Genomic DNA, 17,794 nt, shown 5'->3' on the forward strand with positions numbered 1-17,794 from the left:
CGCCATGGCTCTCTGCTAGCATGGCAGGTGTACCACAGTGCAGAGGCAAACGCTGCAGGCATTTCAGTTCACAGTCAGTTGCTTTGTTAGGGTTCTCTCCATGCTCTCATCCGGATGTTGTACAGGTTGCAAGCTGCATCCCACAGTCTCTGCAGGCCTGTAATATCCGCCCACTGCTGCAGCTCTGCTCCTCACCAGCCTCCCACCTGTTAGGCTGCCTTCTACTCCCTTCCCCACTCACCCCACTAACTAGAAGCAGAGGCTGGCGTCTGCTCTCCGCCTTCCTGCTGCTTCTCCTCACCTCGACCAGCCCTACCCATGACTCCCCATTGTTGCTGTTTCTTCTCATCCAGACCAGCTATCCTTCTGCTTGCCGTCTTCAGGCTCTGGACTTGGAGGTTGAGATCGGGATTCTAATCCCGGCTCTGCCACTTTTGTGTGACCTTGAGCAAGTCAGTGCATTTGTATGTGCCTCAGTTTCCCCTCTATAAAACGAGGATACCACCACCCCAGCTCACGGCGGGGTTTCTCCAGTTTAGAGAAGTCCCATTAATCACCATCTTCAGGCCAATTCTCCTCAAGTCCTCCATGACCATAGGTGGTGTCCTGAACTGTCCTGGATGTATGTGGAATGGAAAACTCATTCGGATACTTTCTCCTGCTCAAAACGAATACGCTTTAGCTCTGTGCTCCTTCTGCATGTATTGGTCCTACACTATTTGTTTTAATTTTTCTCTGTTATTCATTTATTTTGGCTCCAGAGCAGTTCGAGTGGTGTGCTCATTTAGGCACACAGTCATTCCTGTTGGGCTGCTTTCCAAGGGTTGAAATGAAGGCCTGCTGGTTTTCGAGGTTCCTTGTTCAACATGTTCATATGTTCTACTTGGCCATGTGCTTTCTGGTAGAGAAGAGGAATTCTCTCATGGGTTATACCATTCATCATCAAGTAGATCTCCATTTCACTGGAGGTCAGCAGTAATCATCATCTTAGACTTCTTCTAGGGTCCTTCTTTTCAAAGAAATGTCTGACTTTGTTCTGTTCTTATGATGTCACCACATGCCAGAGGTGATATTGTTAACTCTCAGTAATAACCCACCTAAACTAGTCCATACCTCTGAGTGAAAGTTTCTGCTTACCTTGGCCATTATACTCTCCCCTCCTAAAGACCTCCTCTGTGGTATACATTCGGTATAGATGAGAATGAGAGAGGCTTTCCAGCTGTGGAAGCCATCCAGTGGAATCTCTGGGGGGAAATGAATTTCGCCTTCCCTCTCCTTGGAGTATCGCTGCTGACATCCATTCCTCCCTCATTTCTATTTCCAGAAGCACGTCGAGTGATTCTGTTTCCCTTAAAGGCTGCTGGGCTAGAAACCTGTTGTTATCCTGTTTTAATTAAACCAATGAAGGGACCCACTCTTGTTCTTGCTCAGAGGAAAAATGTGATTTTTTTAAATTTGCAAATCAACATGGAAAAACGAACGTTAGGTGGGGTTAGACTAAATTCCATTCAACTATAAATAGAGACCTGGCCTCTACCATGCCCCTGAATATCCTTTCAGTATAAATACTGCCCAGAAGTTGACAGTCCCAAATAATAAGTATATAGTCACTGACTAATGAATGTTACTCAGTTCCTTTGGGTGCTTGACTCAAGGGAATCATAGTTTCCAGTCATACGATTACTGGAGAGAGCTGCTTTACCGGTTCCAGAAATGGTTCTGTTTTCCTTTAGTCTTTGCAGACCGTAAAGAAACACTGAGTGGCCTCGTGTTCTATTTGTCACTGAAAGTTAAGGGCACACTTGGTCTCTTTAGCTGCAGTGCTGCTCCCTCTGTCTCTTCAGAAACACCTTGTTTATCTTTGATGCTGGTGGAAGTGTTATTTTTCCAACTTGTTTTTCTCCCTTCCTGGGCACTTTTCTTGCCTCTTTTCCAGACAGCACTAAAAATGGAAAATGATTCCCAAACAGAAGCCATTCTCCTGGGGCTTCAGTAGCGATGGGTCTGAACCAAAACGTTTGATCTAAGCATCCCGGGACTCTTAAAAATCTGAACCTGCACCTGAATTTTGCAAATGGGCTAAAATGAAATCCTGGCAATCGCCAGCCTCAAACTTGGGCGTGTTTGTAATCTGGATCTGAACTGTGTGCCTTGAGCCCCGCTGTAGATATGGAGGAAAAAGGGTCCAGCGGTGAGGATGCAAGCTTGGTACTTGAAAGATCCAGGTTCAATTCTCTGCGAGGTCACAGGCTACCGGTGTGAGCTTGGCAAGTCACTTAGCCTCTCTGTGCCTCAGGTCCCCATCTGTACAATGGGGATACTAGCACTGCCCTGCCTCACAGGGCTGTTGGGAGGATAACTACAGTAATGATTGCGTGGTGCTCAGACTGTGGGGTGATGGGGAGCCGTCTAAGTCCCACAGATATGAGAGAATCTGCCTCGGTCACTGATACACCTGACACTTCCTGTGTAGAATACTCTGTCCTCAATGCAAAAATATCCACTGATTTCTCACTCTTCCCCCGCCCACCCTCCTGCTCTGCGACCTCAGGATCCACCCAGCTTCCAGCTCCCTGGGCTGCACTGCGGCTCCTAGAAGTGGCCCCCGGCCTAGCAGCTCTCACAGCAGAAGCATTGGTGGCACAGGCTGGGCACCCTGCTGCCGCGGGCTGCGTGGTGGTCGGTTGTGGGTCCCCTAGAGAAGTGGGCGTTGGAGGAATGGGTCCCCCTTAGAGAGTACGTCTTTCCCATAATGCTGTGGGAGGAGCAGGTCTCCCTTGCCTGGTTGGTGCAGGAATAGAGCTCCAAGGTCCCGCCCGGTGCCAGCTGTTTGGACTCGAAGCGGAGACTGGGCAGGAAGAGAAGCCGGCAGCACGGCCTACAGGGTACCTTCTCAGTGACTCTGCCTCCCTTCTCCTCGTGCGCTGCTAGAGTGGCTGGTGGGGGTGCTGTTGAGGGGAACCCCAGGGTACATCCTCCCCCAGGTATACCCACCCAAGAAGGGGATTCCCGTTGCAACAGCTGCTGCAGTCGCAACAGCTGGGAGTTAACCTCCCTGGCGCTAATGCAAGATTTCTTTTTTCACTGATGCAGCCCATCTGCACTGGGGCTTCACATAGTGGTAGCTACACCGGGGCAAACTTCTCTGATGCAGACAAACCCGGATTGTCTTAACCCCACCCCGAATACACTAGCAAGGCCTTTCTGCCCTTGGCCTGTCACTCACGGGCTAGGCGCCCCTCCAAATCACCACTTTGCCCAGGTATCTAATGAGACCCAACATCCAGCTGGAGTCACCTGGTCTGGAATTCTCTGTTCATACAACAGGTTACTGAATCCCACTATCTTGATCTGGCAATGAATGGGTGGGTGTGTGCTCTACTTGCATACTTGTTAAATCGGAGGGGGGGGAGGGGGCGTTGGATTAGGGAGGATTGCAGAAGCTGACCCCTTTCAGACTCCAAATACTGTGAATCAGCAGAATTAGCAGCTTTACTTCTCTGCCACCCCTGCCGCAATGGTTCTAGGGTGATGGGCATTAAAGCTTCAGCTAACTGAGAAACCGAGGAGCTTGTGTTGCACGTTCAAATCAGATTGGGGCTGTGAAGTTACAAAACATGCTGTGATGGTTAAGTGGAGCCCCACGGACTGACCCCTGTCCGAGTATTTGTGAAGGGTGGATTACAGCCCCCATCCATTGCTTGATCCAGCACAGAGCCAGGGACACTTTTGGCATTGTGGTGTAGTGGTGAGTTGTTCTTTTGTTGCATGTCTCCCAGAATTAGGCTGAGTATTTCCCTGTGGCGAGGACATGCAGGAGACTGACTGAACCAAGAACTGGCAGATGGACACATGAAGGGAGTGGGGCCTGTATGTGAATGGGGAGAAATTTCACTGTAATTTGCAAGGTTCATACTATGGGTCAAGTTACTCTGGTTCAGGTTTCTCTACATCTGTTTGTCTCTGTGTCTTTCCTTTTATGTTGTGAACTCTTCAGAGCAGGGACTCTGTATGTACAGTTCCTAGCCCAGTGGGGCTCCCACCCTGGTTGGGGTTGTCAGGTGCAACCAGAATAGAATACAAATACTAAATATAAATAATAATCATCGGAGATGGGGCTACATTTTGCCTGTGGGTGCACTCATTGAACCCCACTGAATTCAGCTGTTTTGGATAGGTGTAACTGAAGGCAGAGTTAGATTCACTATGTTTTGCAGACTATAGTAACAGAGCCATTCTGTAGAGTTTTTTCTTTTAAACACTCAGGATCAGGATCCGGGGGGGTGCGGGGGGGAAGTATGTACATTACATGCCCATTGCAAGAGTGTCGCTTGGGGGACCTTCTGCTTCCATTGAAATCAGCGGCACAGCTCTTATTGATTTCATGGTACTGTATGTGGGCATCACCCACCACTGAAGTACATCCATCTCTGGGGTGTGACGTAGAAGAGTTTGCACAACTCACAGCATCGCAACACAACAGTTCGTGACAAGGAGCAGAGAACAATACCATATCGAATTGACCATATCAAATCCAATTCAAACTGCAAGGGGATTTCTTTCCCCCCCCGATAGGCAGAATGGATTAATTTCCCAAGTGGAAAATTGTTCAAGACACGCATACTCATAAATTATGGAACAAGAGATCCCATTACTGAAAGCTACATTTGAGTCCAACAACGCTCCCCAAAATAGCAATAAGAAGATAATTTTATTATCAGCCTTTCTTCTTGTCTGGTGTATGATTGAAATCGATGCAAGCTTATTTGGTTCCAGGTTGGGGCCTCCATCTGATGAGGGCTGCTCTGATGTTTGTGGACATTGAAAATAAGCCCATCAATCACAAGTCTGATAACAAACTGGGCCAAGTGCCACTACGATAATCAGAGGTACTGTGTGTGTGTATGGGGGAGGTGAAGGAGAGATGCAGGGTCACATGCTCCCCTCTTCCGATTTCTGCCAGGGTGGGAGTCGGGCTGAGCGCCATTGAAGGGGACATGCCTGGGAAAGGCACTGGCACCTAGCACTCCTGCTGAGTCCCGCTGAGCCCCTAGCCCAGAGCATGGAAGAGAGATGGGGTTGGCAGCAAATCTCCACCAGAGGGGGCGCGGGAAAGCCCCCTGAGTCCTGCCCCTTCCTTGCCTGCAGCTGCAGTTACCAATGCTCCACAGTAGATGTCCGAAGCCCGCTCTGGCCCATGCTGTGCCCACAGCAGGGAGGCGATGGGAGAAGTAGGCGGGGAAGGAGCTCTGAGGTGAGCGGGGGCACGGTCGTGCCGGCTTGGGGCAGGTGTGGGAGGCGCAGGAGGAGTGGGAAAGGATCCAGGGGTGACAGGTGGGGTGGTCACGTCCTCCACCACCTTTAAATTGTGCCCCACACCATCAAGAGTTATGGGTCATTTCTGAGGATAAGATAATACATCATAATAACTCGTGTCTCTCTTCTGCATAATATCGTCAATCCTGATATGAGCATTTTCTTGAATTATAACAACGGAACGGGTGGATGAGGGTGAGAGTCTGTCTCCAAGAGTGATCTTTCTGTGTGGCGCTGGTGGCGATGGCATCTGTCCACTAGTGGGGTTCTGCCTGGAGTCTACAAGTCTACGGCCTGGACCACCCCTCAGGCTTATGTGAGGTCCCTGGCATTAGGACTTTATAAACTACGGCCAACCCTGCATGGCACAGCGCACCAGGACCCAAAGACAAACAGCATTTGGGGAGCTGCCTTTCCTGTGTGGTGATGCTGAGAGAGAAGGCCTGGCTTGTTTGGGTGTGTATTTTGTTAGCAGCCTGTCCAGTTTGGCTGCTCTGTGCTCCGCATCTGTGCTTCAGATGTAATTAATCAAGTTCCTCAAGGGGAATTATTACCTCACATTCCTAAATCTGATTTTTGGTCCTCTTCGTTTCAATGGGAATTTTTTAAAAGAAATTTTAGCAACAACGATTTTTTTAAAATCACACTGGCAGCAGTAACCCTTATAAAAATCCCAAACCCTAACAAAAATGCATCTGTTCCCAGTCCTTTTCTTTTTTTCTCCTCAGGCAATGAAAAGGACGTATTAAACATGAAAGGGAGACGAAAGAGTCTATAGGTCGAGAATCCCCCTGTCACGTTTGCTCAAGGCCCTTTTCCTTTGGAGGGGGGAGTAATTGGTCCAAATGCTAATCCCTGAATGAGCCTTTTTATTCTCTGACTTCCAGTGGGAAGGGCTGCTGAAATGTGACAGTGCAATTTGGTACGGGCTTACTCGGTCTAACATTGGCACTTTGTTAATTATGTACAGCTCCTACTCTGTCAGCAGAAGTGGCTCTGCCGGAGAAGGCAAACTTTAACAATCTGGAAAATATCCAGGATGCTCAAGGCAGGAGGGGACAGTAGTGGCTCCTGCTAAGAGCAGCGCATCAGAAGATTCAAAGGGACTCTCATCTGCAGGCACGATCTCGTAGGGCTTGCCACTATGAACATTTAGTTTCTGGGTGTAAATCCACCCAGCGTTAACCTACTGTGCACAAGGGCCTGGTCTACACTGCACAGCTAGGTCGACGTAAAAGCTGCCTTGCCCTGCTGACGTTGAGTGCCTCTCTACACTGATTTAGTAACACCACCTCCGCGAGCGGCGTAGAGTCACCGGTCGACGCAGCGTCAGTGTAGACACTGCATTGCTTACATTGCTTGCTCTTACTGGCTTCCAGGAGCCATCCCACAGTGCCCCTCACTGCGTGCTGACATACGTTAGGTCAACGTAGTTATGTAGTGTAGACGTGGCCTAAAGTCCATGTGCACTGGGCTGTTGCACACCCAAAGATCCATAGTGTACTTAGGTCTGCCACCTTCTGAAACAAGTAGATTAAAGAGCACTGGGCAACGTCTAGTGTGTGTCACCAGGGTCCGCACGGACAGTTCGTGGGTGGTCAGCTAGTGCAGGGTGGATTTACACCCCAGCTGGCTGCAAATTGTTTGTATGGACAAGCCCTTATGCAGATCGCACTTAACACAGACATAGTGCTTCCTACTACAGGTCTCAAAGTGCTTTCAAAGGCCAGCAAGCATTGATATCCCCTGGCGAGAAAGCTGAGACACAGAGCGAAGGGACATGGTTGTTTCAAAATTGTCCAACAATTTGGGTTCCATCAGTGTTTGGGATACCTGGCTCGAGTCACTCGTGGCTTGACTTTCAGAGGCGCTGAGCACCTGCAGCCCCTACTGACTCCAGCCAGAGTTGTGGTGCTCAGACCCTCTAGTCACCACAAGATGGGCATCCAAAAATGGAGGCACGTCAGAGTTACCGGGCAGCTTGTCTCAGGGTAGGGCGCAGGTCAGCGGCAGAGCTGGGCACAGAAATCACGGCTCCCCTCTCTGCTGGAACTTGCGGTCTTTCTGAGCAGATCCAGGGACTTCTTGTTAGATCAACTGCATTTGTTCCTTGTTGCAAATGAAAGTCCAGAGAAAAGGCAAGTCTGAAGGGATTCTCTTTAGACAAGAGTCGGCATTGTTAATGATTGTTTCTTGGTTAATCGCACAGCACGATAATGGTCAATACACCTCATCCGCATTCAGTGCTGAGTCCCTGCTCCAAGGAGCTTACCACCTGAGGGCCTGATCCTGTGAGATACTGAAGTCAGTGGGAGTTGAGGGTGCTCAGCACCTCCCAGGATGGCGCCCTGTCCTGCAAAGCTCTCACTCAAAGTGAGGCACCTACTTGAATACACAGGCACCTAGAGGCACGGCCTGGTCCGGTGCCCACCACCAGTCATGTCATTGGTGGTGGAAAGGTTTAGTCAGCATTAGTTAGGGATGCCCGTGTTACTCATACACGGAGAAGCTATGAGTGATTGTGCTGATCAGGCCAAACATGTGCCTATAACATCTTTATACTGCACCACACAATCGTGGATTCTTTGTAGGTCATATATTTTACAGACAAGTTATTTTAGGAGGGATTTATTGGTACGGGTTGGGGGTATCCCATTAGGTACCATGATCAGATACCAGAATGGAAGGTGCAGAATAAGAACGAGTGGATAGTCTGTTTAGGGCTGGGATGGCCCCTTGGTGTCTTGGCAGAACTGTTAATAGAATTGTTGATTAATAAAAGAAAAAAATGCATTTAGATTAATTGTGGGGAAGAAGGGATGGGGGGGTGGTTTTCACAGGCTTGCCTCACAATGATGGGCTCTGCCGTGACATGCTCCCTCAACTCCACACCACTCCAGCTGTCAGACCCTCTCATGGGCACCCAGTAAAAATCCACACACAACATCCAGCTGCGCTGAGTTCCCACATACACACCCACCTTCTCTCAGCCACAGGCAATAGTCTTAGCAATTATTTCTGTATCATTTGTATGCCACTGGTACCTACCGTGGGCAGCGCACGGTCCACGCACAAAGGAAGTTGCTGCCCAAGCTCCAAGCATTAGGTGCTTGATCCTGCACCACTGAGGTCAATAACAGCTTTACTGTTGTTCTCAGTAGACACAGGATCAACCCCTAAGAGAGGTGCATGCAATCCCTTGCATGAGAAGCATGTTATTAGTCCAAAAATCTGGCCACCCTTAATTGGGAATGGTGCAGTTGATTGAGATTTTAAATGGATCGCAAGCTGATATCTGACATCAGAGGCAGTGAGATAGACACAAAGTGTGTTGTCCCAGAATGGTAGCCAGATTTGGTCTTAGTCAGCAGTGGTAGGTGAGCTGGTTAATAGTTTGTTCACATATCTTCCTAGTTGCACTGAAACTCTGGCTTGGCCGGGATCAGAGGCTTAACATGGATGATGCTCTGGGGACAGCACTTTCCTTTAAAAGAAAAAAGAGAGACCTCTGTTTCATAAAATGCATGGCATTTACATTTCTGGACACTGCTTTGTATGGATATTTGCACAGCTCAAATGTTTTGTGGCACTCGGAACTTTTTATTGATTTCCAGGGCTTGACGAGTACAGTCATCCAGTTATGTTTGCCACCCCCTTGTTTGTTTGTTTAAATTCATGCTGTAATTGCCACCTCCCAAATACCGTAACTGCTCTGAGGAGCTACGTTGCTGCTGAATTGGATTGATCTTAGCACGTGTTCCTCCCAGACGACCTAATTTTGCTCTTCCCTTGAGGATGATCCACCCTGATTTATGGCAAAAATCGGGAGAGCTTGCTTTTGATTAGAGTAAAATTCTTACTGAAAAGAAGGGTCTTTTCTTCATGAACTGCATGCCAATGTAAAGTAGATCTGCACAGTGTTTCTTTCTACTTCGGGCCAGCAGTGTGGTCTATGGGTAGAGTGAAGGACTGGTTCTATTCCCTGCCCTGCTCTTTATTCATTTTGTAACCTTATAAAGTCTCTTCACCCCTCGGCCCCTCAGTTCCCACTTGTAATATGCCGATGAGAATATTTGCCTCTAGCATTGGGTTGTTGTGAGACTTAACTAACTCTGGTCGTAAAGTACTTTGAGATTTATGCCATGGGAGTGGAAATATTAGTCACACCTCCTGTGCTCAACCAACTCTAGGGTGGAGTCTCTTTAGCAGCGTTATTGCCAATCATACCAAAGGATGTGGCCAGGATCTTACTATGCATGTATCATTGCCAAACTACACTGGAAAAGATGCTGCGAACCAACTCAGTCTCCATCCAGTGACCTCGCCACAGCGGCCATCAACCTCAGTGGAGATTGCTCAAAGACTCTTTGACGGCCTTCTTGGCGCTGGCCCATTGGCTATGAGGTAGTGTCTCTGACTTGTGGGTGTCAGACTACCGGTACTGTTGATGGTAAATCTGAAGGGGACGAGACACGCAGGAGATGGGAAGAACACCATATCCAATGTTAATATTTGTATAGGTCTGGTCCCTGCAGGCTACGGGGTCTGCGCTTCAACAGATGCAACTTGGCCTCATCAAGGACCGGATGGACTATGCCACCAAAGTCAGTGGAAAGGCTCCCATTGACTTACATGGACTTTGGATCAAGCCCCAACTGAGTGCGATGGCACTTTGTCAAGCTGTATCTAGTTACGAACCAAGAGTTCAGTGTGCGTAACAGAAGCTTTGAAGACAATTGATGAGTGTTGTGGTCCCCATTAGAAAGTCAGCATTTACTAACAGGAACCACACTGGGGGCATTTCCTGGTCTTAGTAGAGGGCAAGGGGCAATATTTCAGATGCCACTGTGTGGTACCTGTTGGCAGATGCTGATTGTTTAATGGGCCCCATTGTGTATGGATGAAAGCAGGACTCCCGTATAACCTGACAAAGGAGAGAAGCTGGTTCTTGCAGCATGTGGTAGGAAGACGTTTTTCCCTGTGGTGTTGATGATCAGATCTTGCTAGCATGACTGGTTTTTAAACCCCAGTGATTTCCACTCGTTAGTCTTGACATTTGGAAATGGATAGTTTTGGAGACCGTTGGAGGCGTTGGATGCAATGCAACGTGTACTTTTCCAGCCTCATCTTAGGAGAGGAGCACACGCAGGAAAGGGATTTCATTAAGGCCTGAATTGCCCAGCTTGCCTCTTCTTACCCCTTTCCCCTCATGTTGCAAGTGACCATATACCTAGTAATTTTTGTTTTGAAAGTAATTTTGCTTTGTCTTTAAGATAGTTTATTTGCGATTTGGTAGATGTCCTTGGAGCCTCTTAAGAAAAGCTTGTGTGTGTGCATGCTTGTTTGTGTGAAGGAGAATGAGAAAGAGAGAGAATTGCCTGGGCCCCAACATGCTCAAAAAAGAACCCGACAAAAGAAAACTCTAGGCGTGTTACCATCGGCTCTAAGAAAATGAACATTTCTGCATCCTTTGTGTCATGAGCTGCTTTTGCTCTCTTGAAGGAATCTAGGGACTTGTGACCATGTGAAACTTGAGATCCTCTGGCCTGGAGCGGACACTTTCCTCCACTTCAGCATATCCTGGCCGTGAAGCTGTGGAACCAGCCCAGGGAGGATTAACCTAGCGAAAGGATGATTCTCTGGTGATGTGGGGTCAGCGTAGGGGCCAGCACGCAGAGAGCAGCCCTGCAACAGGGGTGATCAAAGGAGAGCTTTATACCACACACAAACCTGACTTGTGCTCGGTGTTGTTTGTCTTCACCACTGTTCCTGATATGGAGAGGCTCCTGCTTTTGAGTGGTGGCAAAGAGTTGTAGATGGTGTCGTTACTAGAGGAGTTTCCAGAAACGTATGGTGCTTTGGGTGATGGCAGTTAGAGAAATTCTCAAATGAATCATTTTAATCACCCCTACAAAGCGCCACACAAACAGTAACTAAACCATTGTGGAGCTGAGCCTGACATCCAGAGAGGCTAAGTAATTGGCCTTGTCTGCCCAAGAGAATGAGGTCAACATCAGAGCAGAAGCTGAAGCTCAGGAGTTTCTTGCTCTCAGTCCTGCACTACGGTCCCTCAGCCAGGCTTCCCTGCTTTCTTTGGCTTTCAGTTTTAATTGTCCATTGGAGACTATATCCCCCCATCTCTCTTTTAGCAGAGGAACGTTTCTCTACAAGGCGTGTTTTATTTTGTTTTTATAATCAACTTATGCTCTGTGGTTCCCAGGCTTTCTGTAGTACTTCTCAGTGACTTGCTTTCACATGGCAGCTTGCGCACTGTGGAAACAGGATCCACAGGCACAGACAGACTGATCCTAACATGCCCTCTCTAGCTCTACTAGTATTACTGCTTCTGCTATGGTGATGCTGTTTTTGGCTGCCCAGACTGTCTTTGTCGCGCCCTGTCACCCTCACTAGTAATTCTCACTGACCATTGAAGGCACTTATCAATTGAAGCAGCTTTAACAGCTGAACTCAGCCAACAATTCTGGCTCCATGAGATGCTCCTACTGTCTTCCCCCCTCCCCCTCCCAATCAGTGGGGCATATGTGAAATTTCCACCCCTCCTTTCTTTGTCAGGAGTGAATGCTGTCCCTGTTGGGATCCCAACAGCGGTTGTTTGACTCCAGGAAGTCATCAAAGGCCAGGATGTAAAAATAAGACGATTCTGTATCTAGATTGCGAAATTAGTGGACACCCCCTCTCTGCCTCTCACTGACAATAGCGGGTGCTTCTACAGGAAGCGTGAAATCATTCTTCTGCCCCCCAAACGTTATCTCCTTTGTGTCTTTTTCATCTCAAGGCTGCCATTGTGGGTTCAAACACTGTGCTTGCTTAATGGCCAGTTGAGGATTTTATTATACAACAGACGCTTGAGTGTTTGCCTGCAGGGCTTTAGGGGGAATGTCATGGTTTGAAAAGGGAGGGGGGTGTAAAGGAAGTTTGTGTCTCAAACCCAGTTGCACATCTGTGTTTCTTCAGTGCATAAAAATAATGAAAACAGATATAGATGGAACACGATCCTTCATAAAAATAAAATACTTTAGTCCCAAAGAAGGTTTTAGTTACCAGGGGGGAAGCTGTGAAGCTAAAGAAGAGATGCTGTGGCAATGTTCAGACCAAACTTTTGTCTCCGTTACACTGCTGAAGTGTAACTGAGAAGAGAAGTGGATATACCATATTGAATGAATTCACTCTGAGAAGATGAGCTTAGATTGAATGCATCACTGTTTGCTTGGCGACACACTGACACAGTTGATCTCCCAACTCCTCAGAGAGGTGAAAGAAAGTGCATGTGTGTGAGTGAGTGAGAGAGAGAGAACAAAAGCAAGGTGCATTGCATGCTTTTAGGAGGTAACTGTCACACTTGACCTCCACAGATTCTACAGATTCTGAAGTTGGCTGCAGCACAAGTTATTTTACACCTAAATCAGATGAAATGTTACATTATTGATAACATACCTCTTAATATTTATACTAGCCGCACAAGATACATATTTATCGTATGGTAAGTTTCATATAAGTTTCTCTGAGGTTTCGGTGGCTCTGCTTGGGCTAAAAAGTGACCATGCAGCACAGAGTAAGCACTGATTTCCTTCGTGTTATGTATATAGTGCGATGGACCTAATTACTCCCTCCCTTGTGAAGGTGCCATCATGAGAAAGTTCCTTTTATGGAACAATCAGTGTCCTTAGATCCATTCGCAAGAGTTGTGGCAAAAGTACCTTCAATAATGTAATAGGAAAGTCAAACTGTATAAACCCTATATAAAACTATATACAGTAGTACTTCAGAGTTACGAACAGCAGCGATACAAACTGACCGGTCAACCACACACCTCATTTGGAACTGACAGTACGCAACCAGGCAGCAGCAGAGACAAAAAGCACAAAACAAATAAAACCAGTCCTGTGTTAAATGTAAACTATTACAAAAATAAAGGGAAAGTTAAAAAAAAAGATTTGACAAGGTAAGGAAACTATTTCTGTTCTTGTTTCATTTAAATTAAGATGGTTAAAAGCAGCATTTTTTTTCTGCGTAATAAAGTTTCAAAGCTGTATTACGTCAATGTTCAGTTGTAAACTTTTGGAAGAACAACCGTAATATTTTGTTCAGAGTCACAAACGTTTCAGAGTTACGAACAAGCTCCATTCCCGAGGTGTTCATAACTCTGAGGTTCTACTGTAGCATGGGTTAGTGGCATCAGGTAGCTTGTGGATTTATATTTATCTCCCAGGGGGAAAAGGATTGAAAAAACATTTATGGTGGAGGTATGTGAAAATCTCCAGGCATTTTGCATCTTTTTTTGTTGCAGTTGTGGTGTGACAGCAGGCTATCTGGGTGGGATTCATTGCAATAGTAAGGGCTGTAAACCGTAAATTTCCTATTTAAACAGATATGTCTGGGACCTGTTTTTCAGCACCCCTTATAAGTTGTTTTGGGCTGAAATGCTTCCCTTCTCTCTCAGCCCTGCTCTTCTGGTTTTGATGTAGTGTGGATTCCCCCCTCCACAGTGCTACAACTAGGCAGAAGGGCGAAACTTTCCAACTAAGGGAACCGCTATGTGGAACACTGAATCTCATTTTAATGTGGCCTGGTCCAGCGTGATAAGCATGTACTCCTGAGGTTGTATAGACATCATGTTGGCCTGTCTTTAGAATTGCTGCCACTTACTTTCGTACTGTTACGATACCAATCAGAGCAGGGGCATATGGACTCCAATGAATGTCTGTTTCTGATCCGCCCTCTGCCACTGATTTGCATGGCATGTGTGAAAGTCCACGATACCCAAAGTACAATGTTACACAGGGCAAGAACTGTATTAAAAGAGCATTATTAAGGTTGTACAGCCAAGCACTCAACAGTCAGGAAATGCTAGCTTTACTTCTGCTGCCTTGAACATCTATACTGTGCACTGAATAGGGCAGGGGTCCTGTGGAAAAAAAATAGTATGTGGTTATGTAATTAAAGACGACACTTGGCCAGGAGGAGAACACTCAAGATTACATGTTCAACCAGGATCCTTGGGGTTGGGACCCCACATTCTCAGCCACTCCACACCTCTGAACCCAGAGTCTGAGTGGTTGGTCAACCTTGCTGAGATTCTTGCTCCTCTGCTCCCTTTCCTAGCATAGCTACTGTCCTGAACACACAGCATGGCCCTCCGTGGTGCTAGTACCATTCAAAACGCTTCATAACCCAGTGTTCCTACCCTCATGCTCTCTTGGCACTGGGTAACTGAGAATGTCGGCCCATAACCCAGTTCTGACCTTTGCTAACTACTAATATTGAGGTTTTCTGATAGCATGTTCTGCATAGAGAGAACCTGGGATTAAAAATGAAAGCACCTTCTGGGGTTTGTTCGTAGTAACACTGAGTTCATCTTGATGTTTTTCGTCTCCATTTAAGGAATGGATTAAGACTCATCGTATCTTGTGGTCTTTTTTGTACTCTGTGTTTAATATAACTTTCCTTATTATATTTATCTCGTTTCTTATGCTCCAGTTTTTCATTTATTATGTTACTTTGAAGATGTTGGCAGTGACCGAGCGTCCCTGTAAACTCTTTTTTAGCAAAGCTGAAGTACATTTACAAGAGATCTTTAATGTGTTTAAGTCTTTGGTTCCTTTATGTTTTTAAACGGTCACCAGTCTGGCTTTCAGTTTGTGGCTTGGATTGAAAACAGCAAAACTAGGACTTCGCTTACTCTTTACAGCACATTTATAAAATTCACAAAGAAATGAAAAGTTTGCCCACACCAACACTTCTATAATGCTGGGAAAGGAGCTATTTTATTCTCCATTGTTAGTCAAAAAAGAAAAAGGAGGTATAATAATTGCACCCTCTCATTTGAGCATCATGGAGGGTTTTATAAACATTAACTAAGCCTCACAAATACACGTTGTTGTCCCCACTCTACAGATGGGAAAAACGAACCACAGTAAGGTTGTGATTTGCTTGGTGTCACAGCAAATCAGTGACAGGGCAAAGGACAAAACCTAGGAGTCCTAGGCCCCACATGCCAGCAAAGCTGTTGTTTTGCTAAATGACTTAGCATTGACAAAGTTAGCTTTCAGGACTAGTGAAGATTTCACAATGTCTTTGGGGCTTCTTACAGCATGGCATTGCATCATAAAGCTGTGCCACTGTGTCATCCTACAATGCATAACCTCATGGGATGGGGACATAAATGTTATGGCATTAGGGAATAACAATTTTGTCCTGGAAGACCTATCAAGATTAAAGAGAACCATGTGTTTTTAGTTCCTGGCGGGTGATGTATCCACTTTTCCTTGGCTGGAACAAAACTAACCATACCGTTAAGGCCTTTGAGACTGATAGTTTGGGAGTCAGCAGGGAAAAAGTGGGAGCATCCTGATGGATTTAGCACCTCCTAGCTATTAGGGTGCATAGAATCATAGAAGATCAGGGTTGGAAGGAACCTCAGAAGATAGCTAGTCCAACCCCCTGCTCAGCTGCTATAAACTTGGCAAAAGGAAATTCTGGAATGTAGGTTTTGGATCCGATTCCATTTCCGCCTCATTTTCCATATCCCATCATCTGTGAACCACTGTCCTTCACTTCCCCATTGTCCAGTGGAAATAAGTTTGCAGCAGAGATTGATGAAAAGACCAGTCTATATCTTACTTGGAAGCTTCATGGATTAAATAATGCTGGCGACAGTATCTTCTTCTACCACAAGGAGAATGTATAATTTATTCTTGTCTCAATGGGTTTTTTTTAAAAAAAAAACCCTCAACATGAGAGAAAAAGGGAAGAAAACCACAAAAAAAGGAAATGGAGATATAATCCTTTCCAGCCAAAAAATACCAACTCCAAGGCATATTTTCCTGTGGGAAACTCATTTTCCAAGAACATCTCGATAAATTCTGTTTTTATCAGTTTAACACAAACCCAACAATTTATTTAGGCCTTACTTGCTTGCAGAAATTTCATCCACTAAAACTATCAGGATTATGATTTTCTTTCACTTAAAAAGATGAAAAATGACATTGTCATGGCTAAGATGATTGAAGATAGAGTTTGCCGGTTGAGTTACCATTAGTTGAATACTCTGTACAGACCTCTGCGCAAGGTAGCTGCATTTTCAGTTTGCGTGGAGGGATGAGCAGCTGCTGTCGGCAGAGAATAGATGGAGAAGAGTGGGTGGAACCTTGGTTCTGCCCTGCTCTCACCCACTGCACTGGCCCTCAGAGCTGAGCTGTTGCAGAGGGGGAACTAAGCTGTGCCAGGTATCCAGCTGGAGCCGCTTACTTCTCCCCTGGAGCAAAGGGGGAAGCCGAGACCAAATTGTGACTCTCTGAGGAATCTTATAAAGGAATATTTGTAATATTTGTAGCTCTCCTGAAAAGTAAAAAAACCGGACGCCAGCCTGTGTACAGGGATAGCCGTTTGTTTTAACCATTTCTCCTTGTAAATGCCGAAGCCCCACTGGTAATACTGGAGTCTGTAGCTATGAAGGTTATTAGTAATAATGGTTTGTATCCCTGTAGGACGTTCCATCCAAAATTTTCAAAATCTTTTGCAGACGTTACTGAAGACTCCCCTGGTTTTAGTATCTTCATTTCACAAGGGGGGAGACTCAGGCCTAGAGTGTTTAAGGGATGTAGGGGTGGGTCTACACTTAAAAAGGTGCAGCTGTGCCGCTGTAGCGCTTTAGTGAAGATGCTATTACGCTGATGGAAGGGTTTCTCCCGTTGGCGTAGTTAATCCACCTCCATACAAGGCAGTAGCTATGTTGACAGAAGAAGCCCTCCCATCAACACAAAGCTGTCTACACCAGGGATTAGGTCAGTATAACTACATCGCTCAGGGGTGTGGATTTTTCATACCCCTGAGCGATGTTGTTATACCGATGTAAGTTTGGAGTGTAGACCTGCCTTAGCCAAGGTCTGCACAGCAAATTTCTGGCTGAGCCCAGAAAGGAACTCAGATCTGATTCCAGGTCTTCTGCATGGAGCACTGGTCCATATTTCCACTCCATACTATCATGTTATACCATAGTGCAGCCCATGTTCCTAAAACCCTCTTTTTATGTATTCCCTTTTCAGGTAAAATCCTGTTCCGGAGGAGTCATATTCGAGACGTAGCTGTGAAGAGACTGAAGCCCATTGATGAATATTGCAGGGTAAGAACTTTATCTTCACAGAGGAATGAGTATTGTAGGACCATGGATGGAAACCCATGGTAGGTGATCAATCAAAGATCTCCATGGCTAGCAGACAGTGCAGGGCTGGAAATCTCCTGTTGTTACCATTACAGAGTGTGCACCGTCCAGATCAGACTTGCAGAGCCTGGCACCAGGAAGGGTCTGCTTGAAAAAATTTGGAAATGAAAGAGGAGAGGAAAAAGGTGAGCTGAAAATTGCCCTTCTTAAAACATCAGCAAAGGTGGGAAGTAGGGTACTTGAGCAGAGAGGAGCCCTTTGACCTACAGGTTCCTCAAACAAAACTACTGCAGAGTA

The 17,794-nt window shown here is 46.3% G+C and overlaps 1 protein-coding gene across 4 annotated transcripts in view; it reads left to right on the top strand.

The window, feature by feature from the left end:
• SH3PXD2A (SH3 and PX domains 2A) overlaps nucleotides 1–17,794 on the top strand; it is a 340,171-nt gene that overhangs the window by 128,155 nt on the left and 194,222 nt on the right. For all 4 annotated transcript variants that reach the window (XM_067537043.1, XM_067537044.1, XM_067537042.1 and 1 more), the window contains one exon: nucleotides 17,382–17,458. In XM_067537043.1, coding sequence (XP_067393144.1) covers nucleotides 17,382–17,458 — 77 coding nt within the window. The remainder of the gene's footprint in view (nucleotides 1–17,381; nucleotides 17,459–17,794) is intronic.

Source organism: Emydura macquarii, unplaced genomic scaffold, assembly GCF_026122565.2.
Source record: "Emydura macquarii macquarii isolate MOO-44397 ecotype Brisbane River unplaced genomic scaffold, CSIRO-AGI_Emac_v2 contig_3692, whole genome shotgun sequence".
Lineage (NCBI taxonomy): Eukaryota > Metazoa > Chordata > Testudines > Chelidae > Emydura > Emydura macquarii.